The following is a 25,828-nucleotide window of genomic DNA, read 5'->3' on the forward strand; positions in this document are numbered from 1 at the left end:
AGGCTCAAAAATATAGAAATTCTGGATTATCATTTGTTCCAAAGTAGTCTTTGTTGTCTTTCATGAAGTCTGACATAATTAGTAGTGTTAGTAGTGCTAAAAATGAACAAAATACGTAAATATTACATATTATGAATGTTATTACACATATATAGTTACATCATGTATATTACATGTTTTTAAAGCGCTTTATAGGCAGAATAGTGCGAATCCCGTGAGCTTCTTTGTTAGCTGACTTTAGCTAGTGTTGCTTTTCGAGTTAGAATGCATAAAAAACAAAAACGTGTGTGCTTGTCTTACATAAGGATTGTGGATGACTGGCAACATTCCAAACAAAGCGCAGTTCCTTATCTGTATTTGTTTAAAGGACAATGCGCAGTTATGTTAACAATATTAGCACCTTGCTAATTTCCATCTGTCGTGCTTTTACTGCACAGTTAGCATCCACAATTGAAATTTCATAAAAAGATTACAAGTACATAACAAGATTAAAATTACATAACAAGCAAGCTGTTAAAACATATTGTGATTTTTATTTATAAAACACTTTATCTAACATTACACATAACACATTACAAAGCATTTACTGATATATTTTTTTACCAGTACCGCAAAGAAACTTGACAGCATTATGTCATTCATATCTTGAGGAGGGCTGGCTAGGTCCAGGCTGAATTGTGCTCAAGAACTTGAACACAGCAGTAGACCATTAGTGACTCAGCAGGAATCCATTCAAAGAGGACTTCCAAAGTGGAAAAGTTATTCTCCTGTGCCTGCTTTCATGTGTCTTTGCATTATATGTTTGTCGGTGTATCTTTTACCACACACTATACAACAGACAGGTTTTCTGCGTGTGTTCTCATATGTGACAGCATCATTCCCCTTCGAGAAAAGTGTTGACCACACTCTAAACAACTGAAAGGTTTTTCTCCGGTGTGTGTTCTCATATGTGACAGCATTGTTCCCTTTAGAGAAAACTTTTTGCCACAGTTTGAACAAATGAAAGGTTTTTCTCCCGTGTGTGTCCGCATGTGTCGAGTCAAATCAGAATTTTTAACAAAGCCTTTTGCACAGACTGAACAAATATAAGGTTTTTCACCTGTATGTGTTCTCATATGTCTTTGCATGTAACCTTTTTCTGAGAATATTTTACCGCAGACTGAACAACTGAAAGGCTTTTCTCCTGTATGTGATCTCATGTGTCTTTGCATGATATGTTTTGCAGCGTATCTTTGACCACACACTGCACAACTGAAGGGTTTTTCTCCTGTATGTGTTCTCATGTGTAACACCATAATTCTCATTTGAGAAAACTTTTTACCACAGTCTGGGCAAATGAAAGGTTTTTCTTCAGTGTGAGTTCCCATGTGTCGAGTCAAATCAGAGCTTGTACCAAAGCCTTTTGAGCAAACTGAACAAATAAAAGGTTTTTCACCTGTGTGCATTCCCATGTGTAACTGCATCAATCTCTTTTGAGAAAATTGTTTACCGCACACAGAACAACTAAAAGGTTTTTCTCCTGTGTGTGTTCTCATATGTAACATCATTCCCCTTTGAGCAAACCTTTTGCCACAGTTTGAGCAAATAAAAGGTTTTTCTCCAGTGTGTGTTCGCATGTGTCGAGTCAAGTCAGAGTTTGTAACAAAGCCTTTTGCACAAACTGAACAAATAAAAGGTTTTTCACCTGTGTGTGTTCTCATGTGTCTTAGCATATTATGTTCATTAGATAATCTTTTACAGCAAACTGAACAACTGAAAGGTTTTCCTGTGTGCGTTCTCATATGTGACAGCATCATTCCCCTTTGAGAAAATCTTTTGCCACAGTTTGAGCAAATGAAAGGTTTTTCTTGTATGTGCGTGCCCATGTGTCTTTGCATATAAAGTTTTTCGGAGAATGTTTTACTGCAAACCGAACAACTGAAAGGTTTTTCTTTTGAATGCGTTCTCATGTGTCGTTGCATACAATGTTTTTCGGAGAATATTTTACCGCAAACTGAACAACTGAAAGGTTTTTCTCCTGTATGTGTTCTCATGTGTCTTTGCAAATTGTGCTTGTGAGATAATCTTTTACCGCAAACTGAACACTTTTCCCCTCCCATATTTACATCAACGTGCGATGTTGAATCATCACTATCTGATAGTGGAGCTAAGAGGTTGTCTACTTGTGATCCTCCACTGTAATCTCCATCATCTTCGGTTGTCATGTGTTGTGGTGAGCTGCTGCTTGGAGGCTCCACCTCTCTCTTCTCCTCACTTGGACTGTGATGAAGCTGTGAGGACTCAGGTGGTTTGTTTTCATGGTCTTCAGACTTCACAGAGACAACAGTCAGTGGAAACTTGGTGAGATCCGCCTCCTCCTGCTCTAGTAGACAAGCTTGCTCCTGGGTGATCCGGAATTCCTCCTCTTCCTCTTTAATGTTGGGGGGCTGTGGCTCCTCCTGCTTCAAAAGGGAGCTCACTTCCAGCAACTTAGAAAGAGGTTCTTTTTGATGACCAGTCAGTTGCTGGACACCTAGGACAAATAAGAATTATTGTGAAATATGAAGTAATATGATTTAAAAGCATAGCATGATGATGGGGACGTTGACTTGTGTGGCTATTTTACTTTTTATAATGTTTTCATCATATTGTTTTGTAAGACTGTCTCTCACGCCGAGCCATATTTATCTTTGGGTACAAATAAAGACATCAAAACTAATCTAACTTATATCTATTTTAGTAAATTATATGTCTTGGCTCTTGTGGTTTAAGGACACTAAACTTAGGAAGTTGTTCATTTGTCCTCATGCTGAACAGCAGGTTGCTTATTAAGTGGGATACAAACTTGCTTTTAATTAAAGGCCTACTGAAATTAAATTTTTTTATTCAAACGGGGATAGCAGATCCATTCTATGCGTCATACTTGATCGTTTCGCGATATTGCCATATTTTTGCTGAAAGGATTTAGTAGAGAACATCGACGATAAAGTTGCAACTTTTGGTCGCTGATAAAAAAAAGCCTTGCCTGTACCGGAAGTAGCGTGACGTCAACGGTTGAAAGGCTCCTCACATTTCCCCATTGTTTTCAATGCAGCTAGAGCGATTCGGACCGAGAAAGCGACGATTACCCCATTAATTTGAGCGAGGATGAAAGAATCGTGGATGAGGAACGTTAGAGTGAAGGACTAGAATGCAGTGCAAGACATATCTTTTTTCGCTCTGACCGTAACTTAGGTACAAGCTGGCTCATTGGATTCCACACTCTCTCCTTTTTCTATTGTGGATCACGGATTTGTATTTTAAACCACCTCGGATACTATATCCTCTTGAAAATGAGAGTCGAGAACGCGAAGTGGACATTCACAGTGACTTTTATCTCCACGACAATACATCGGCGAAACACTTTAGCTACGGAGCTAACGTGATAGCATTGTGCTTAACTGCATATAGAAACAGACGAAATAAACCCCTGACTGGAAGGATAGATAGAAAATCAACAATACTATTAAACCATGGACCTGTAACTACACGGTTAATGCTTTCCAGCCTGGCGAAGATTAACAATGCTGTTGCTAACGACGCCATTGAAGCTAACTTAGCAACCGGACCTCACAGAGCTATGCTAAAAACATTAGCTATCCACCTACGCCAGCCAGCCCTCATCTGCTCATCAACACCCGTGCTCACCTGCGTTCCAGCGATCGACGGTGCGACGAAAGACTTCACCCGATCACAGATGCGGTCGGCGGCCCGGAGACGGAGGAAGTTAAGATGAGTTCGGCGGCTAGCGCGTCTGCTATCCAAGTCAAAGTCCTCCTGGTTGTGTTGCTGTAGTCCGCCGCTAATACACCGATCCCACCTACAACTTTCTTCTTTGCAGTCTTCATTGTTCATTAAACAAATTGCAAAAGATTCACCAACACAGATGTCCAGAATACTGTGGAATTTTGAGATTAAAACAGAGTTTTTTGTATAGGATTCAATGTGTCCGCATACTTCCGTTTCAACGATTGATTTTACACGCATACGTCATCATACATAGACATTTTCAACCGGAAGTTTAGCGGGAAATCTAAAATTGCACTTTATAAGTTAACCCGGCCGTATTGGCATGTGTTGCAATGTTAAGATTTCATCATTGATATATAAACTATCAGACTGCGTGGTCGGTAGTAGTGGGTTTCAGTAGGCCTTTAACTGCCCACTTAACGGAGACTGTTTGAAAGCATCAGTTGTCTATCAAGCCAACGTCACCCGCAAGGACACCTCAAACACAGAGACATATCGGGCTCACAGAAAATACCTTCAAAACACGTTATAACAGTCACACAGCATCATTCCGTAGCCCCCAACTCAGGAACTCCACAGAGCTGAGCAAATACATATGGACTCTTAAAAAGACAATAAAATAGATTACTCTATTACATGGCAAATTGTTGCATCTAGCTCACCATACAACAGTGCAGCTAAAAGATGTAACCTTTGCCTGAAAGATTTTTTTTTAAATTATATACTACCCCGGCATGTCCACATTAAACAAACGCAACAAACTGGTGTCATCATGTCGGCACAGAGGCAGGGCACTACTGCGTAACTGTTGCACAGTAGTGTAGTATATTTTTTTTAACACTGAATACAACTAAATGCGTGCATTTTTAAGTAAGACCAACATTTTCAGAGTATAATAAGTCTTTTATTCTTTCCCATAACATTTTTATTCTGAAGCTAACAAATAATAAATAAAATACTTCTTATCATTAATGCGACTTCTTGAACAGGTGCGGTAGAAAACGGATGGATGGATTAAAATGCATGAGAATGTTTTATATTTTGAACGTTATTTTCAACACGGCGATTACCAGCGGAATTATTCATTACTTATCGTGGTAAGCAATGTCAGCTAAGATTTATCTGAGAGCCAAATGCAGTCATCAAAAGACCCATAGATTCCCTACCCCTGGTGTAACACCTTCAGTAATCGCCACGCCCCCATGGAATGTGCCCTATACATATGTGACAGCCACAGACGCTTCAATAAACTCCCCTGAAGAGCAGGAAAACCTGTGAAACAGAACTAGGGATGAAGTAGCCTTTGTGTGTTTTTTCCTGACCATATATACACATATATATATATACATGTACCTATAGTAAGGTGCGTAAGGAATAAAATCAACTATAATTACAGTATGCAATAAATCTGGCGGGCGTTGTCCTACTCTGTTCCGTGGTGAAGGCACCCTAAAAACACTTTGTCGCCTTTCCTTTGAGGAAAGATCGATCATTATAATTCCGTTGTAAGAGCGCACAGCTTGTAGATTCAGTATGCACAGTTGAATATCTTAGTTGCTTAGACAGTAATGTGTTTTTATACGTTAATATTGGGGTATGTCCTTTCTTAATGGGGAAAAACGTTAATTAAAATCTCTTGTTTTCATGTTAGCATTTAAAGGCCTACTGTAATGAATTTTTTTTATTCAAACGGGGATAGCAGATCCATTCTATGTGTCATACTTGATCATTTCGCGATATTGCCATATTTTTGCTGAAAGGATTTAGTATAGAACAACGACGATAAAGTTCACAACTTTTGGTCTCTGATAAAAAAAAAGCCTTGCCCCTACCGGAAGTAGCGTGACGTAGTCAGTTGATCATCTCCTCATATTTTCCTATTGTTTTCAATGCAGCTAGAGCGATTCGGACCGAGAAAGCGACGATTACCCCATTAATTTGAGCAAGGATGAAAGATTCGTGGATGAGGGACGTTAGAGTGAAGGACTAGAATGCAGTGCAGAATATATCTTTTTTCGCTCTGACCGTAACTTAGGTACAAGCTGGCTCATTGGATTCCACACTCTCTCCTTTTTCTATTGTGGATCACGGATTTGTATTTTAAACCACCTCGGATACTATATCCTCTTGAAAATGAAAGTCGAGAACGCGAAATGGACATTCACAGTGACTTTTATCTCCACGACAATACATCGACGAAACACTTTAGCTACGGAGCTAACGTGATAGCATCGTGCTTAACTGCATATAGAAACAAAATAAATAAATCCCTGACTGGAAGGATAGACAGAAGATCAACAATACTATTAAACCAGGGACATGTAAATACACGGTTAATGCTTTCCAGCTTGGCGAAGCTTAAAAATTATGTTGCTAACGACGCCATTGAAGCTAACTTAGTATAACGGGACCTCACAGAGCTATGATAAAAACATTAGCGCGCCACCTACACCAGCCAGCCCTCATCTGCTCATCAACACCCGTGCTCACCTGCGTTCCAGCGATCGACGGCGCGACGAAGGACTTCACCCGATCATCCGTGCGGTTGGCGGCTAGCTCCGGCTAGCGCGTCTGCTATCCAAGTAAGTCCTCCTGGTTGTGTTGCTACAGCCAGCCGCTAATACACCGATCCCACCTACAACTTTCTTCTTTGCAATCTCCATTGTTCATTAAACAAATTGCAAAAGATTCACCAACGCAGATGTCCAGAATACTGTGGAATTATGAGATGAAAACAGAGCTATTTTGTATTGTTTTCAATGGGGTACCGATACTTCTGTTTCACTGGCTTCGTCACGCGCATACGTCATCATTCAAAGGCGTTTTCAACCGGAAGTTTAGCGGGAAATTTAAAATTGCACTTTATAAGTTAACCCGGCTGTATTGGCATGTGTTGCAATGTTAAGATTTCATCATTGATATATAAACTATCAGACTGCGTGGTCGGTAGTAGTGGCTTTCAGTAGGCCTTTAAGCTAGCGAGCTGGCGCCAGTCAGTTTGTGAGTTTACCAAAGTGCAGTTGTCAATCTTGTTTTTTTTATCATTTTAACTTAAAAGGGTAACAGAGTTTTGCCACGGTTATCATTATTACCGTTCATCGTTACGTCCCTACAATACAGTCTTGTTTCCCATTGAAAAATCCGAACACTGTGCCTTGCAAAGACACGTGTTTGGATTGGATCTACTCCATGATTGACACCCCGCCCCACTCCCACATGCTATGATTGGATAGATTCTTAACTTATTCACCCGCCTAAAGACAAAATTAAATATGATTGGATTTTGTCTCTGTCAACATTTATCTTGTTATTATTCGTCGACTTAAAGGCCTACTGAAACCCACTACTATCGACCACGCAGTCTGATAGTTTATATATCAATGATGAAATCTTAACATTGCAACACATGCCAATACGGCCGGGTTAGATTAGTAAAGTGCAATTTTAAATTTCCCGCGAAATATCCTGCTGAAAACGTCTCGGTATGATGACACCTGCGCGTGACGTCGCGGATTGTAGAAGACATTTTGGGACAGCATTGTGGCCAGCTATCAAGTCGTCTGTTTTCATCGCAAAATTCCATAGTATTCTGGACATCTGTGTTGGTGAATCTTTTGCAATTTGTTTAATGAACAATGAAGACAGCAAAGAAGAAAGCTGTAGGTGGGAAGCGGTGTATTAGCGGCCGGCTGCAGACACAAACACGTAGAGAACTGGGACAACAGAGACTCTTACCAGGAGGACTTTGAGTTGGATACGCGCTACCGTGAGTACGCAGCTGCGGCTTCCAAACATTTGATCGCTTGCCCGTACGTGAGTGCTGTTATGTGCATGTCACGTACGTGACTTTGGGGAACTATATGTGCTATATGAACTTTGCGGAGGTGAACGGTACTTTGGGCTGTGGGATTGAGTGTGTTGTGCGGGTGTTTGATTTGTATTGGCGGGTTATATGGAAGGGAGGGGGGAGGTGTTTGTTATGTGGCATATTAAATATAAGCCTGGTTGTGTTGTGGCTAATAGAGTATATATATGTCTTGTGTTTATTTACTGTTTTAGTCATTCCCAGCTGAATATCAGGTCCCACCCGCCTCTCACAGCATCTTCCCTATCTGAATCGCTTCCACTGCCCTCTAATCCTTCACTCTCACTTTCCTCATCCACAAATCTTTCATCCTCGCTCAAATTAATGGGGTAATCGTCGCTTTCTCGGTCCGAATCGCTCTTGCTGCTTGTGGCCATGATTGTAAACAATGTGCAGATGTGAGGCGCTCCACAACCTGTGACGTCACGCTACTTCCGGTACAGGCAAGGCTTTTTTATCAGCGACCAAAAGTTGCGAACTTTATCGTCGATGTTCTCTACTAAATCCTTTCAGCAAAAATATGGCAATATCGCGAAATGATCAAGTATGACACATAGAAGGGACCTGCTATCCCCGTTTAAATAAGAAAATCTCATTTCAGTAGGCCTTTAATTGTGTCATTGTTTTAGTCCATGTGCAGTTGTGATTTGTTATCAAGCTATTTTAGACAAGGAACATTTGATTGTTGGCGATAACTGGGACAAAAATTTGTAGTCAACAAAATGAACACTGGCGTGGAGATACCTGAGGAGATGCGAGGAAGAGACGGGATTACGGAGCGAGGACGAGGTTCACGGAGCCCTGGCAGAATGAGCCTGTATCGGAGTCTTCGGTCTCCCTGGCTTGATTCCGACTCATTTGCGCAGACCGGACATTTGCCGAGGGCTAGTGGGCAGCCTAGGACAAGGTCAGCTCTCTTGGTTGCTTCGTTGGGTCTATTCCTGTCTCTGGCTGTGCTGCCCCCAAACCCCAGCAGACGATGGGTGTTGAAATGATGTTCTTATTTTTGTTTTTCTATGCCTGGTGCAATTGTATGTGTGCAATATTTACTATTTGCGTATTATTTTTCTTTTTTACTTTTGTAGCTGTGTGTAGAAATGGTGCCACTTTAGTGGCGGCTGGTTGCATCAATGTGCTCTCCTAACGTATTTTATGTCCTTTGTGTTACTTGATGTTTCCTTCTTGTTATTTTAATGAATTGTTTGCCTTGTTTTGTTTGTGTTTTTGTCTGCACTGCAACCACATCAATTTCCCATTGTGGGATAAATAAAGTATATCCTAGCCCAGGGGTCGGCAACCTTTACCACTCAAAGAGCCATTTTGGCAGGTTTCACAAATTAAAGAAAATAATGGGAGCCACAAAAAAAATTTTTAAATTTAAAATGAAAAACACCGCATACAAAGCTTAAATGCTTTGTGCTATGTTAACCAGGGGTCTCAGACACACGCACTGGCACGCACTATAATGTGGATATTTGATGTTAGTGCGGCCCGCGAGTTTTGAATGAATGGCGCTGGATAGCGTCATACTTGCCAACCCTCTCATTTTTCCCGGGACACTACCGGATATCAGGGTGTGATGGCACTGCTTTTGGCGCCCTCTTCAGTCTGCCCAAACAGTGTACCTGCTCGACCACATGTAGAATGCAGTTTCGGCTTGCTCACGTAAGTGACAGCAAGGCGTACTAGCTCAGCAGCCACACAGCTTACACTGACGGTACCAATACCCAGAATCCCATGCAACCCTAACTCTTCCGCGCAACCAACGCACGGAGAGGGGGGGAGGGGGGGTGGGGGGGGGGGGTTGATGTGTGGGGGGATTTGGTGGTAGCGGGGGTGTATAATGTAGACCGGAAGAGTTAGGGCTGCATGGGATTCTGGGTATTGGTTGTGTTGTGTTTATGTTGTGTTACGGTGGGATGTTCTCCAGAAATGTGTTTTTCATTCTTTTTTGGTGTGGGTTCACAGTGTGGCGCATATTTGTAACGTAACAATGTTAAAGTTGTTTGATACGGCTACCGTCAGTGTAAGCTGTGTGGCTGATGAGTAAGTATGCTTTGCTGTCTCCTATGTGTGCAAGTAAAAGCTACATACAACATGTGGCCGGACTGGCACACTGTTTGTAAATGCTATAGAGGACAATTATTGCAGTACAATTAGGGCACTCCCTTTATATAGTAATTAGAGTGTAAATATGATTATATTTTCCCTGGGAGTTATCTATGAGAGGCACTGAGATCCACAAGTTTCCTGGGAAAATCGGGGGGTCGGCAAGTATGTAGCTGAGCCGCATCAGAGTGGTCAAAGAGCCGCATGCGGCTCCGGAGCCGCGGGTTGCCGACCCCTGTCCTAGCCCATATACAGCACGTGGTAAATTAATTATTAATTGCAAAGAAACAAACACTGACAGACAACAATTACACAGCAGTGATGGGATATGTTAATGTCATTACTTATCTTACTGATCGATGCACGAATAGGTATGTAACGATTAAAACTCCCGACATTTAGTATTCTTTGCGTATATTCACAACTAAACCTTTAAAATGCGCTGACATATGCGCTGCAAAAGGTAAATAAACAGTAGCCATATTGAATGTTTGCCTTCATTTGACCATGTGAGGTAGGGGGACGTCTTCTAGGTCACATGGTTGCAACTCAGCAATTACATTGTTGATGATTAACAAAGATGGCTTTGTTAAAGCAAGTATATCTCCAATGTGAGAAGAATGCTGTACCCTGGATGAAAATCTGTTACAAACATTGTATTAGATGATATCTGGATGTTGTGCTTACTTGGACTGTGATGAAGCTGTGAGGACTCAGGTGGTTTGTCTTCATGGTCTTCAGTCTTCACAGAGACAACAGTCAGTGGAAACTTGGTGAGATCCGCCTCCTCCTGCCCTAGAAGAAACTCTCCCTCCCCTTGTTCTTCAATGTGAGGGGGTTGTGGATCTTCTTCTTCTACACCAGGGGGCTGTAGGTCCTCGTCTTCCTCTTTAACATCAGCGGGCTGGAGATCTTCCTCTTTAAGAAGATGGTGCAGCGGATCCTCCTGCTTCAAGGTGGAGTTCCCCCCCTCCGACTTACGGAGTCTTTCTTTCTGACGTCCAATCAGCTGCTGAACATCTGCAAGACACAAAACCAACACACTTCAACTCAGACATGAAGGATATTTTATAGTGCATGAAATATAAATATTTCACAAGTGGACAATGTGATGGGAAAATGTGTAACTTATGTCATGACGTCACGTGCAACAAAGGTATTCAAATATATCGCCCTGTTTGATTTTAAATGAATCAGTACCCGTTAGCAGGGACGTACTTCGGTCAGTACCTATTAAAGCACCGAATTCTGTATCCATCACTACAAACATACACGTCACATACAGAGCCCTCCCCCAACCACACCTCAGCTTCTCACGATCACATTTCCATCTTCGGATGTCCTCTGTGAAAGGTCCAGGCCCACATCAAAGGGGCCTGGACTTGTTTGGGGAATTTTGCCTGTCGTTCAAAATATTTAGGAATGACCGAAATGACAACACAGGCACGGCTTCTTAAAGACGGGCTCTTTACTTGGGTTTATGCCGTGAAAACTACAGGACAGGACATGAAATACAATGCTTCAGACATAGTTCAGTCACAGGCAAATAAAGTGCTAAACAAAATAGCTACCTCGTGGCCGCCTGCCACTTCGGAGGTTCTTGGGCAGCAAATATTTCAGTCTTGTGCATACTAAATGAGTGTACAATAATTAAACCAATGTACTTTATAAATATACAGAATAATTCGACAATAATATGACAAAATACCTTGTTGAGCTAGCTAAATGTTCTTGCTGCTGCTGATGGCTCGCTCAAAGTCTTTTGCATGTCTGGGCGAATGCAGGTCTCGCAACCTCTCATACTAAACCAAAACCTCGCGAGAATAGCGGTGTAACAAAGGAAATAAATTGCCCTTTTATAGTAAACAAAATGTGTCTTATTTACAAAAAATGTAATATGGATTCACAACCATAATACTTTTCAACAAAAAATATTAACCCTTAAAACAAATATTAAGTGTAAGTTTCAACAACACTTACAGTCAACGTAGCCAATAGAGGTCCTGTAGTCTGCCCATAAAACCCAATGCATAACTGCCAACAATATTCCACTGACATTTGGTGACTTGAATAATAACCAAGAGTTAGTCATATTGTTATTATAAGCGCTAACGCAGACCAACTATTTATAGCGTCGCCGTCATCTCTAGTTTACGCTGATTGATTGATTGATTGAGACTTTTATTAGTAGGTTGCACAGTGAAGTACATATTCCGTACAATTGACCACTAAATGGTAACACCCGAATAAGTTTTTCAACTTGTTTAAGTCGGGGTCCACTTAAATTGATTCATGATACAGATATATACTATCATATATACTATCATCATAATACAGTCATCACACAAGATAATCACATTGAATTATTTACATTATTTACAATCAGGGGTGTGGAGGGGGTGGGGGGTAGGATATGGACAGCAAGTAGTGGACATATATAGAGAGAGAGAGAAAGAGAGCGAGAGAGGGAGGGAGGGATCAGAAGGCATAAGAAAAAGTATCTGCATTTGATTGTTTACATTTGATTATTAGCTGCTATATTTATATCGAGTGGTAACCTCCTTCCTTGCTTGTGAAAGTTTATTGTAGATCATAAATCATGCCTCTCACATGGATAACAGAAGGCCAAGGACATATTCCGTCAAGTTGGTACACTTTGACAGCCAATTTAGACCCAGCATTGGCAAGAACAACACGAAAAGACACTTGGTTCCAACCCCCTTTTCTTTGCGAGGATTAGAAGTCATTCTTCATCTAAACAGGACCAAAACAAGATTATATCTATTGACATCCTAATGACAGCAGACATTGTACAGTAAGTGATGTTTTATTAGGTTGGTTGGCTCTCATGAAGTCTGCAGTGAGTAATAATCAGTGATGATGTTGAAGAAAAAAAGCGAACGTTGTGATGCGTTTTTGAAATTATGCTTAAAATGATCAAAATACGTAAATATTACATTTTAATATAAAGTGCCTGTTACTACATTTCATATACCTGTATACTAACAGTATGTATATAAAATCTAAATGGAGGTGTTTGGTTGTATTTTAAGGACTTTTACAGGCAGAATAGAGCGACTTCCATTTGTCTCCATTGTAAGCAGACTTTTGATCGCATTTATTTAAAAATCGCATATATAAAAAAACTGTAACACCTTAGTATGGGGAACATATTCTAAGTAACAAAGACTTAATTTTGAGTTATTTGGACTCTAGGGGAACATATAAGGGTTAGGGTTACTAATAAGCAATAATTCTAAGGTTATTGAGGGACGACTCTTAGTTAATGGCTTACTGGTTGTATAATAAGGCCATGCAGGATAAGGCATTAATAAGTACCAATGAATTACTAATTTGCATGTTAATAGGCAACTAATTAATGGCAAATATGTTCTCCATACTAAAGTGCTACCAAAAAACATATGTTAAGTTCTCTTATATAAGAATTGCGGGAAAAAAATTAAAAAACGTGCAGTTCCCCTTTAAGGAGTGTCACTTTGTGGCCCAATGATGCAGCTTCTGTGCTTTAGGACTGCTCTCAGTGCACAGACTGGATAGAGTAGACATGGCTTCTATCTCAAAGTGTGCTGCGTTGTCTCCACCACCAGGACAAATTACCAAGATAAAATAAATTATGGTAGCCTGTCAATAGGATATTTAATTGCACGTTAGCATTAAGCTAATTGTATTGCTTTTTTCAGTTTATACCAAACGATATTGTCGATTTAACATGATTCTTGGGTGGATGTGTAGTTTGTGTGCATATAAATGTACTTTCTTTCTTTATTTAGTTTATTTGGAACATGAACACACTTACAGCATAATACATCACACAATAATTCCATATCATTTCACTTTACATCATGTCCGAAAAGGAGTAGGAAGAAGCAAAGCTTATTTAATCCTACCCCTTTTCCACTTCAGAACGTTTACAAATATATACATTCATTTACTGACTTTTTTAATAGTAAAATGACATCCGTGAATAAGTAATACAACAGTTTTGTAGTATATAATTAAGTCAGTCATTATTAACATATTGAGATGAAGAATATGTTATTTTCAATAAGGTTGAACATATTTCTCATAATTCTTCTTTGTACTTTGTAAGCACTATTAATTTGAACAACAACTGGATCATAGCAGTACAATGTTTAACTTCTTTACTTAATCCATTCCATAATTTAATTCCACATACTGTTATGCTAAAGGTTCTAAGTGTTGTACGTGCATGCAAATGTTTTAAATTAGATTTTCCTCTAAGGTTATATGTCTCCTCTTTAGTTGAGAAGAATTGTTGTACATTCTTTGGTAGCAGGTTATAGAATGCTTTGTACATCATTTTAGCTGTTTGCAATTTTACCAAATCATCGGACTTTCATATTTTTGTATGTTCTCGATATCCAACATTATGTATCAGTCTAATTGATCTTTTTTGTAACACGGTTAACGAATGCATTGCACATAAGTAGCTATTTCCCCATATTTCTGCACAATAACTCAGATTTGTAACACTAGCGAGCAGTAGATAATATGAAGTGATTTTTGGCCCAGGACGTATTTTGCTTTATTCATTACTGAAATGTTTTTTGCCACCTTATTTTTTTGTATATGAGATTTCCAGTTCATTTTATCATCCATTAATACCTCTATATCTCTAAATTGAAAGACTGTTTAGTGTGTGCTGTAAAAAATCAATAAAGGTGTTTGGGTTTACCTCTCGGTAAAGTTATTCTAAGTGTTCTTTCATGATAATGATGAGATATAAAGTTAGTTGACATGTGAGAGTGAGAAGTAAACAAACCTGTTTTGTCCAACCCAATTTGAGGCTCCTTGAAAACAGCGTCCAGTAGTTGACGTTGTCGCTCGTTCGAAAGTTTCTCCTCGAACTCTGCTACCTTTCTTTCGCACATTTTCACACAATCACAACACTTTACGCTCAAATTTGGTCTCTACTAAGCGATGTGTTGATAGCTTCCGCCTCTCTTTGTTAGCAGCTAGCAAGCTAAGCTAACCACCAAGCTAAACTAAGCTAGCCTGAGAAGCTTCAAAGCTCATGGAGACGATTTGAGTTCATCCTGACACGAAGAATGAATAAAGTGTAGTTTGTCACACGATAGACGAATTAGCACAAACGTGAAAAAACAAGATTAACGCAGGATTTTTTTTAAATACAGTGCTGTGTCACGTCCGTGGTGGTATGAAAACATGAGGTCGGCTTATTATTCTACTTCCTGTGTGGGCACAGGAAGTCTTTCTTCTTCTTTTACTATTCTGGCGGGTTGCAGCCTAATTTAAAAAAGATGCATACCGCCATTTACTGTACTGGAGTATGCAAAGTGTACTCTAAATCTAGTGTCCCCTGGTGGCGCAACTGTAAACAGCAGTCTAGTGACTTTCAATTTGTGGAAACGAGAAGACAATGTCATCAAATTTATAACAGAATTGTAGACAATAAAATATAGAAAATAGTATAAAAGCAATATTTACAAACAAATCAGAGGGGCCCCCGTTCAATATATGTCAAACTTCTATTTACACTTATTTTTCACACTATTACTATTACCAGAGAGAGAGAGAGAGAGAGAGAGAGAGAGAAAGAGAGAGAGAGAGAGATTCACATTGTTGACAAAACAATTAATTTAGTACAGTCAATAGCTTTTGGAAGATTTCACTTATTTAAAAATGTAAAACAATAGGTGGGATAGTTTATATATATATATTTTTAAAAGACAGTAAATATTAATGACAAATGTACAACATATATGTCAGATTCTAGTCAAAGGATAATTTCCACCTGTTGTCTCTGGGCAGACTAACATTTAAAACAAAAAACAATAATGAACTCACTCAGCACTTTTTGGTGTAAAAATAATATTTCTCATGACATGAGCATAGATGATTGCCACCTGCATGTCACACATTTGAGCAGAAGTGTCCTCAACTCATGACAAAACTAAACAATGTTGTCCTTAACGTTCGTGCTTCCGGGAAGGTCCGTCAACATGTGATCGATACATGTACTAGCTAGCAAGGGGTCGTAAAACCATCCTTTTTTTTTTTTTCAAAAACACACATTTGGTCTTTGCAGAATATTACTATACACACACTGATCATGACTAAGAGTAATTAATTATCCAAACAGTTCATGATTCCTACTTACATAAATCATATCTCTGAGTATACTGATCCCAACAGTTCATCTAATTCAATTATGCTATGACAGGCCAGGGTCAAAGGTCAACACAGCCTGATGCTGATCAAAGTGCCGAATGTGTGTTGGAACAGAGTGTGCATCTAAAAGAAGTAACAGGGTGTTAATAATAGTACATGTCAATTATATTATTGGTCATGATGGACTTTGTGGCAAATGTCAGGATAAGTCTGTTAAAGGTGAGGGTGTGACGTGTTCCTGGGAAAGTATCGCAACACTTTTATGTGAATATGTTGTTATTCCATTTATGAATTTAGGGGGAAATAAGTGAAAATATTCTATCGGTTCTTTTTAAAAGGGGATCGCACTTTTTTATGGGGATTTTGCCCATCATTCACAATCCCTAGGTAAGACAAGAACACATCTGTCTTTCTTTTTTATACATTTTAAATTGTAAAATACGGACAGTACGAGGTGGCTAACAATGCAGCTATATATTTATATATATATATATATATTTTTTAAATATATATATACATATATATATATACACACACACACACAGTATATGTGTGTGTATCATCAAGTGAGAAGTTGGTAAACTTTGAAATTCAACTGAGACCTGGAGATTGCAAGAAAGACACAAAAAGACGTACCGGTAACCTGATCTCTCAAATGGTGCCGAATTCTGGACAACCATCAAATGTTTAAAGAAAAGACTTAGGGTGACGGAACGGAAAGAATAATGATAGGTGTAAATAAAATAAAAATGACAGGGTGTCAAAAACAGACTTAACACAGAAATCAGGAGTATAGGATATCATGTTGACCATCAAATCAAAGAAATGGAGGTGGGCAGGACACCTGCCAGGAGGTATGATGGACACATTTCTAGATATCACATCAGAAAAAGAGGGAGACAAAACAGAAGACGGAGAAATTAGTTAACAGCACAAAGTGGCATTGTTAGGCAGAGTAAAGCTTCAGATAGAATAAAATGTAAAATTGGTGAGGAGGTCTTTCTCCTTCAGTGGAGTGAATATGATTGAATATAGGCAGAATAGAGCAAATCCTATCACCTCCATTGTAGATTACTCTTGCCAAAGTTTATTTATGAGTTAAAATGCATAAAAAAGGAAAAAAAAACATTGAGTGCTCGTCCCACATACGGATTGTGAATGGTAAGCAAAATTCCCCTAAAAAGTGCAGTTCTCTTTTATAGGATCAAGTGACTCATATTTAAAAACACTGTATTTAACATTACAACTCATTTGTTAATGTCATATTTAACCAGGACCTAAAAGAAACTTGAAAGTGTTTTGTAATTAATATCATAAAGTGGGCTGGCTGGGTCCCCACTGGATCCAGACTGACTTGTGATCCGGACCTGGATCAACTTTAGAGAAGCCCTTCAGTAGACCATTGTTGACTTTGCCAGAGTCTATTGACAGAGGACTTCCAAAAAGAAAGTTATTCTCCTGTGTGTGTTTTCATGTGTCTTTGCATTACACGTTTGTCAGTGTATCCTTTACCACACACTGAACAACTGTAAGGTTTTTTTCCCGTGTGCGTTGCCAAGTGTATTTGCACATTACTTTTTAGGGAGAACAATTTACCGCAAATTGAACAACTGAAGGGTTTTTCCCCTGTGTGTGTTCTCATATGTGAGAGCATCGTTTTCCTCTGCGAAAACGTTTTGCCACAGTCTGAGCAAATAAAAGGTTTTTCTCCGGTGTGCGTTCGCATGTGACACGACAACTCAGACTTTGTAACAAAGCTTTTAGCACAAATTGAACATATGAAGGGTTTTTCTCCTGTATGTGTTCTCATGTGTACTTGCATATTATGTTTATCAGAGAAAATTTTACCGCAAACTGAACAACTGAAAGGTTTTTCTCCTGTATGCGTTCTCATGTGTCTCTGCATATGATATATGTGAGATAATCTTTTACTGCAAACTGAACAACTGAAAGGTTTTTCTCCAGTGTGTGTCCTCATGTGTCGAGTCAAATCAGAGTTTTTAACAAAGCCTTTAGCACAAACTGAACACATGAAAGATTTTTCTCCTGTATGTGTTTTCATGTGTGTTTGAAGATTACATTTTAGGGAGAATATTTTACCGCAAACTGAACAATCAAAAGTTTTTTTCCCTGTGTATGTTTTCATGTGTGATTTCATATTTACATTAATGTGTGATGTTGAGTCGTCACTATCTGATAGTGGAGCTAAAAGGTTGTCTACTTGTGATCCTCCACAGTGGTCTCCATCAGCTTCTGTTGTCATGTGTTGTGGTGAGCTTCTGCTTGGAGGCTCCACCTCTCTCTTCTCCTCACTTGGACTGTGATGAAGCTGTGAGGACTCAGGTGGTTTGTCTTCAGTCTTCACAGAGACAACAGTCAGTGGAAACTTGGTGAGATCAGCCTTCTTCTGCCCTAGAAGACACTCTCTTTCCTGAGTGATCCAGACATTCTCCTCTTCCTCTTTAATGTGGGGGGGATGAGGATCCTCCTGCTTCAAAAGTGAGCTTCCCTCCAGCAACAGAAAGGGAGGTTCTTCTTGATAACCAATCAGCTTCTGGACGTCTGCGGGACAAATAAGAATAATGGTGAATTATAAAGACGGTTTAACACTTTTTTTTTAACAAGGTGATGTTTCAAAAGCAATGTATAAATCTATTTTAGTAAATGTAATCAGTGTTTCCCCCCAGAAGGGGGTTGGTGGGTGTAAGGATCGGTGTAACTCGGCCTGTCGCCATCACGTCTCCACCTCGTCGCTGCCACCACAGCCTGGGGGGCAATAGACTACAGACTGTGGTGACGTAGGCCGGCTTCGTCGCGTGAGGAAGCCTACAACTTTTGGTTGTGTTTTCCGCTCCATTTGCTGAATGGCGATACACGATATATATCTCGATATTTTTTCCGTAAAGTCAAAACAAAACAGTCCTAGTTACCTGAGATACTAAAATAATGACTTACAAAGTCAAATTAATGACTTACTGTAAGTAAGTGTTTGCAATAAGCGTTTGAAAAAAAGAGTTAAAAGTGGGGCTACATGCTGACATACGCTCAACTCATCATGCTTAATTTATTACAGCATTTGGGAAGCCTGTAGTTGATTTTTATTATGTAAATGTTATATTTTCATCAACATGTGATAGCAGGGACCCTGCCATTCAAAACTAGGCTGCTACATTACTAATGATTAATGTACACTACCGTTCAAAAGTTTGGGGTCACATTGAAATGTCCTTTTTTTTTATGGAAAAGCACTGTACTTTTCAATGAAGATAACTTTAAACTAGTCTTAACTTTTAAAAAATACACTCTATACATTGCTAATGTGGTAAATGACTGTTCTAGCTGCAAATGTCTGGTTTTTGGTGCAATATCTACATAGGTGTATAGAGGCCCATTTCCAGCAACTATCACTCCAGTGTTCTAATGGTATAATGTTTTTGCTCATTGGCTCAGAAGGCTAATTGATGATTAGAAAACCCTAGTGCAATCATGTTCACACATCTGAAAACAGTTTAGCTCGTTACAGAAGCTACAAAACTGACCTTCCTTTGAGCAGATTGAGTTTCTGGAGCATCACATTTGTGGGGTCAATTAAGCGCTCAAAATGGCCAGAAAAAGAGAACTTTCATCTGAAACTCGACAGTCTATTCTTGTTCTTAGAAATGAAGGCTATTCCACAAAATTGTTTGGGTGACCCCAAACTTTTGAACGGTAGTGTAACTATAGCTGAAAAAATAGTACAATAGCAATAGGAGAGACTATTCATCCCTGAACACCATGGAGTTCATGTAGGCTTTATGATGCAGTTACATTATTATATCAACTATCAGAGACAGCTTCAGGAAACTCTTTATTTAACATAATGTCCTTTTTTTGCTGCTTCAACACAGAAAAGGGTAAAGTGAAATAACTTAGTTGTTATCTGTAGGTCAATAATGCTTGTCTTTGTCTCAGACAGACAGGGCTTTGCTGTCCGTAACACACGCACGCACACACACACACCGCACAGTGAGCTAACGTTACGCTAAAAGCTAATTAGCCTTCACCTCGAGTACTGCGAGCTGAGCTGCCGCTTATGTTTGTAGAACGTCAAAGGGCTTATAGTGATGTTACTAGCAGTTGACTTGGAAGTGTTTATTATAATTTGGGGAGAGTCCTCTGCCTTATGCTTACCTTTCTGCTCACTCCACGAAGGAGCACTGAATCCATGCGCTCTGAATACGCACTGCTGATTGGCTGTTACATGCGCTCTGAATACGCACTGCTGATTGGCTGTTACCGCTCTGCGTGTAACCAATCAGATGGTTATGTGGGTAGGACAATGCTGGGTGCTGCAGAGACGTACTGACAGAGGCAGAGGCAGACCTAAGTGGAGCCGCTTGTTAAGACTTTAGTTTAGGCGGTGGCTCTTTATTGTTAAGGCGGCCGCCTTAACAACAAAGCGCTGCAGGAAACCCTGGTTATGTTTTAGCTCTTGTGGTTTCAGGAGACCAAACTTAAGAAGTTGTTTATTTGTCCTCATGGTGAACAGCAGGTTGCTTGTTTTTTTAGACCAGGTATTCTCCAACTGTTGTATGTGTACCACTAGTGGTACACAGGCTTAATCTAGTGGTACGCCAAAGAAGCACTTGGTTAAAGCACAGTGTTTCATTTTCCTATATTTCCAATGTTCTTCTTCAAACTGTGTGTAATGTTAGAGTGGTCAAAAATATTAAATAAACTTGTTAAATGTTTTTAATGGATACTTGGGCCTACTACACTACTGTATTTTAATGTTGGTCATTAGGGTGGTACTAGGAGAGCCAAGTTTTTTCTGGAGTGCTCCTTTATGACAAAATATTTCCAACGTGTTGGATCCTGGATGAAAAACCGTTACAATCATATCTGGATGTTCTGCTTACTTGGACTGTGATGAAGCTGTGAGGACTCAGGTGGTTGGTCTTCATGGTCTGCAGTCTTCACAGAGACAACAGTCAGTGGAAACTTGGTGAGATCCGCCTCCTCCTGCCCTAGAAGACAATCTCCCTCCTCTTCCTCTATAAAGTGGTTGGGTTGTGGATACTCCTCTTCCTGTTTTACGTGACAAGTTTGTGGCTCCTTGTATTCCTCCTTATTGTGTTGGCGCCGTGGCTCCTCCTCTTTCTCTTTAAAATGAGGGGGCTGTTCCCCCCCTGAGCTACCCCCCTGTGACATAGTGAGACTTTCTTGCTGACATCCAATCAGGTGCGGGACATCTGCAAGACACAAACAAAAACAAGACATTTTCACTCAGACATGTAGAATATCACATAGTACATGAAATATAACTATTTTACAAGTGGAAAGTGTGATGGGTAAAAGGTATCATTTATGTCATGGTGTCACGTGCCACAAAGGTGTCGAAAATGGCACCGTTTAATTTGACATGAATTGGTACCCAGTAGTACCGACGGACTTTGGTCGGTACCTATAAAAGTACTGAATCCTGTACCCATCCCTACAAACATACACGTCACATACAGAGCACAGCTTGGTTTTTACAGCTACTGTCCTCTGGTGAAAGGTCCAGACCCAGATTAAGGAGTGTCACTTTGTGGCCCAATGACACAGCTTCTGTGCTCCAGGACTGCTTTCAGTGCACAGACTGGTTTTTGATTGAGACTTTTATTAGTAGGTTGCACAGTGAAGTACATATTCCGTACAATTGACCACTAAATGGTAACACCCGAATAAGTTTTTCAACTTGTTTAAGTCGGGGTCCACTTAAATTGATTCATGATACAGATATATACTATCATATATACTATCATCATAATACAGTCATCACACAAGATAATCACATTGAATTATTTACATTATTTACAATCAGGAGTGTGGAGGGGGGGTGGGGTGGGGGGGTGGGGGGGGTAGTGGACATAGAGAGAGAGAGAGAGAGAGAGAGAGAGATCAGAAGGCATAAGAAAAAGAATCTGCATTTGATTGTTTACATTTGATTATTAGCAATCCGGGTAGGGTGTTAGTTTAGGGTTGTAGCTGCCTGGAGGTGAACTTTTATAGCGGTTTTGAAGGAGGATAGAGATGCCCTTTCTTTTATACCTGTTGGGAGCGCATTCCACATTGATGTGGCATAGAAAGAGAATGAGTTAAGACCTTTGTTAGTTCGGAATCTGGGTTTAACGTGGTTAGTGGAGCACCCCCTGGTGTTGTGGTTATGGCGGTCATTTACGTTAAGGAAGTAGTTTGACATGTACTTCGGTATCAGGGAGGTGTAGCGGATTTTATAGACTAGGCTCAGTGCAAGTTGTTTAACTCTGTCCTCCACCTTGAGCCAGCCCACTTTAGAGAAGTGGGTAGGAGTGAGGTGGGATCTGGGGTGGAGGTCTAGAAGTAACCTGACTAGCTTGTTCTGAGATGTTTGGAGTTTAGATTTGAGGGTTTTGGAGGTGCTAGGGTACCAGGAGGTGCATGCGTAATCGAAAAAGGGTTGAACGAGAGTTCCCGCCAGAATCCTCAAGGTGCTTTTGTTGACCAGAGAGGAAATTCTGTAGAGAAATCTCGTTCGTTGGTTAACCTTTTTGATTACCTTGGTTGCCATTTTATCACAGGAAAGGTTAGCCTCTAGAATGGAACCTAGGTAGGTGACCTCATCTTTCCTGGTGATGACACTGTCACCTACTTTTATGGTGAAGTGATTGACTCTCTTAAGTTTGATGTGGGACCCAAACAGGATGGATTCTGTTTTACCCAAGTGGATGGATAGCTTGTTGTCAGATGTTCAGAGCAGCGACCACACAGGATGGAGAAGAGGACATAAATAATAAATGATAAATGGGTTATACTTGTATAGCGCTTTTCTACCTTCAAGGTACTCAAAGCGCTTTGACAGTATTTCCACATTTACCCATTCACACACACATTCACACACTGATGGCGGGAGCTGCCATGCAAGGCGCTAACCAGCAGCCATCAGAGGCAAAGGGTGAAGTGTCTTGCCCAAGGACACAACGGACGTGACTAGGAAGGTAGAAGGTGGGAATTGAACCCCAGTAACCAGCAACACTCCGATTGCTGGAACAGCCACTCTACCAACTTCGACACGCCGCCCCATGGAGGAATACACATCATCTGTCCTGGCTTCTATCTCAAAGCGTACTTTTACCAAGACAAAATAAACTTCGGTAGACTGTCAATAGGATATTCAATGGTATGTTAGCATTAAGCCAGCGGCATAAGTGCCAACCATTATCCTGTATAATTGTATTGCTTTTTTTCAGTTTATACGAAACTGTGTTGTTTATTCAACACAATTAATTCATGTATTTGTACTTCCTGTGTATATTCATGTAATTTTCTTTGTGTGCTTAGTTTTACTTTAACTCCATTGTGGGGATTATGAATAAACTGCTTCAAGTTGGAAATTTGTAATCTATAATTGAAAGACTGTTTTCATATTTACCAAACTAAATTGCATTATTCAGGTGGGGGGCGGAATAATATATGTAAATAAACCAGGTCCAGTGTTCAAAGTGCGGCCCAAGGGCCATTTGTGGACAGCAGCTTGCTTTTTAATGGGCTGGAATTACTTCGTAGAAATGAAATAAACAAAAAAAACACCAAAAATGAAAAATAAATAGAGCAATACGATGTTTCCTCGATAGTGCTATTTAATATGAGTTTATTCTTTCAGAGTCCTCTTCTCAGGTATTTTTCAACAAACGCAAGCAAGCAATGGATCTGTATAATAACGAACAGTATGAATACATTCTTATTTTTTAACAAGCAATACAATTGTAAACTTACTAAATACTTAGATTTGCAGTCCGATCAGCACAGCATTTTATTGTGAAGGCAGGAAGTGTGTTTGTCTTTGACCTCGTACTTGACTGCTCTAATGCTTGACGTCAAGATGAAGGGATGAAGAGATGGGACTCCAAAACATCATTAAGTGGCTGATATGCATCAACACATCTATACAGTATAATAGTGCAGTATATTATATAAAGTGGTAGTAGCACAGTAGTACTTCTGTAATAAAAAACAAAACTATGCATTAATATAAAACTCTCAATTTACAGCACAATGCATTTACCTGTGAAACATAACAAAAAGTAGTACAAAGGTGCCATCTACTGGCGATAAAATAAACCACATATGGTGACAGCATTAGACTGTAATTCAGTTTTGTTTCCTCCCCACAATACCATAACAATTAACAGCTGCAGTCATAACATTTGCCGACTGCCATAGGCAAATGCTGGGTTTCCCCTATATGTCATTGATTATCGCGGCCTGCCTCGGCAAAATAAAAGCCGCCACTCCTTCAAAATGAGAGTTTTACACGAGAAAACAAATTAAAGTCAAGTAATGTATTGTAGCGTCCAGAAGAAACCACTAAATCTGAGGCTCTTATTTTTTTTCTAGCTTTTATTGCTAATAAAAGTTAATACTTGGACCAAAATTGCTTAGTCTCGACATGAACGACATATGTAAAGTTACAAAGGACGTAAAGTTAGTATGATTTGCCGACAACACAACTGCGTTTTGTACAGGAGAGAACCCCCACAAGCTAAAAAAAATAACAGAATGAACAAATTAAACAGATGTTTTGACGAAAACAGACTATCTTTGAATCTCAGTAAAACTAAAATAATGCTATTCGGTAACAGCAGAAGAGAAAGTCAGACACAAATACAAATAGACGGAGTAGAAACTGACAGGGTAAAGGAGACCACATTTTCTTGGATGCAACATTAAGATGATGAAATGAACTGGAAGTCTCACATAAAAATATACAACATAAAGTGGCAAGAAATATTTCAATATTGAATAAAGCAAAACATGTTCTAATCTAGATCAAAAATCCCTTCATACTCAATTGCTCACTAGTGTTACCATGTCTGTGTTACTGTGTAGAAATATGGGAAAATAACTACAAAAGTACACTTCCTTTGATACAAAAGAGGTCAGTTAGAATAATACATAATGTTGGATATAGAGAACATACAAACCCCTTAATTATAGATATATCTATATATCAGTGGTGGGCTGACAGGGCCAGCAAGGCCTTCTCTGCTGGCCTAACATAACCAGAAATCCTGATAATAATTAAAGATAAAAGTATTTTTTTATTTACTTTCCCTAAATATCCAAAAGTATTCATATTCTCTTCATGTCATATTATGCTCCTTCCAGTGCTGTTGTTTTTAGGTTAGAGTTTGTACCCAATCAGAATTCAGCTAGCATATGTTGCCATGCTGTAAGGCGTCTGTGCACTGTAAGTGGACGGACTCAAACAGTTGATAGACAGTTGCGATAGCCAATCAGATCAGGAGTTGTTGTCAGTAAGGCATTCTAGCTGGCCTCACGTTGAACGTGACATGTACGCGTTCTGTGATTGGATACTCACCGGGACCGTTAGTGGATGAATTTGAGAACACATAGAATTGATAGACAGTTGCGATAGCCAATCAGATCACAAGTTGTTGACAGTAGCCTCTCTAGGTAGCCTGATGTTAAAATTACCGTTTGTGTCAAAAATTCTGGAGAAATGTGTTTTAGCGCAACTGCAGCCTTTTTTAGATGAAAATAGCACTTTAGATCCATTTCAGTCTGGATACAAGGCTTTGCACAGTACTGAATCTGCACTTTTAAAGGTTTTTAATGACTTGCTTTTAATGTCTGATTCTGGTAGCTCTGCCATTTTAGTGCTTTTAAATCTTACAGCTGCCTTTGATACAGTCGACCACACAATTATTTTAGACCGCCTGAGAGACTGTGTGGGTGTCAGGGGGACTGCATTAGAGTGGTTCAGATCCTACCTGTCAGAGAGGTCCTTCTCTGTCAGGCTGGGGGACGCCACCTCTTCTTCTGCTCCGCTTTACTGTGGTGTCCCCCAGGGATCCATTCTAGGCCCCATCCTGTTTTCCTTGTACATTC

The 25,828-nt window shown here is 39.7% G+C and overlaps 2 protein-coding genes across 4 annotated transcripts in view; both read right to left on the reverse strand.

Moving 5' to 3' along the window:
• Nucleotides 1-200: 200 nt before the first annotated feature.
• On the reverse strand, nt 201-14,992 carry LOC133658945 (oocyte zinc finger protein XlCOF6-like). The gene is made up of 3 exons (XM_062061495.1): nt 14,547-14,992; nt 10,430-10,762; nt 201-2,512 (listed from the first exon to the last, which is right to left on the reverse strand). The coding sequence occupies exons 1-3, from the start codon at nt 14,653-14,655 to the stop codon at nt 828-830; spliced, it is 2,127 nt and encodes a 708-aa protein (XP_061917479.1). The 5' UTR covers nt 14,656-14,992; the 3' UTR covers nt 201-827.
• Nucleotides 14,993-15,515: 523 nt separating this feature from the next.
• Nucleotides 15,516-25,828, reverse strand: part of LOC133658946 (zinc finger protein 391-like) — a 13,877-nt gene continuing 3,564 nt past the window's right edge. For 2 of the 3 annotated variants that reach the window (XM_062061497.1, XM_062061496.1), the window contains exons 2-3: nt 20,815-21,147; nt 15,516-18,478 (exon numbers count right to left, since the gene is read on the reverse strand). In XM_062061497.1, coding sequence (XP_061917481.1) covers nt 17,367-18,478; nt 20,815-21,147 — 1,445 coding nt within the window. In that variant the 3' untranslated portion in view covers nt 15,516-17,366. The remainder of the gene's footprint in view (nt 18,479-20,814; nt 21,148-25,828) is intronic. The other variant, XM_062061498.1, reaches the window with a different exon arrangement.

The sequence above is a fragment of the Entelurus aequoreus genome, linkage group LG10 (genome assembly GCF_033978785.1).
Source record: "Entelurus aequoreus isolate RoL-2023_Sb linkage group LG10, RoL_Eaeq_v1.1, whole genome shotgun sequence".
Lineage (NCBI taxonomy): Eukaryota > Metazoa > Chordata > Actinopteri > Syngnathiformes > Syngnathidae > Entelurus > Entelurus aequoreus.

Bases quoted from the DNA above. Each gene is read 5' to 3' on its own strand.
- LOC133658945 (XM_062061495.1), bottom strand. From the start codon at position 14,655: ATGTGCGAAAGAAAGGTAGCAGAGTTCGAGGAGAAACTTTCGAACGAG. The intron at 10,763-14,546 runs GTTTGTTTACTT...TGTGTCTTGCAG, and splicing joins AATTGGGTTGGACAAAACAG to ATGTTCAGCAGCTGATTGGA. The intron at 2,513-10,429 runs GTAAGCACAACA...TATTTGTCCTAG, and splicing joins ACAGCTTCATCACAGTCCAA to GTGTCCAGCAACTGACTGGT.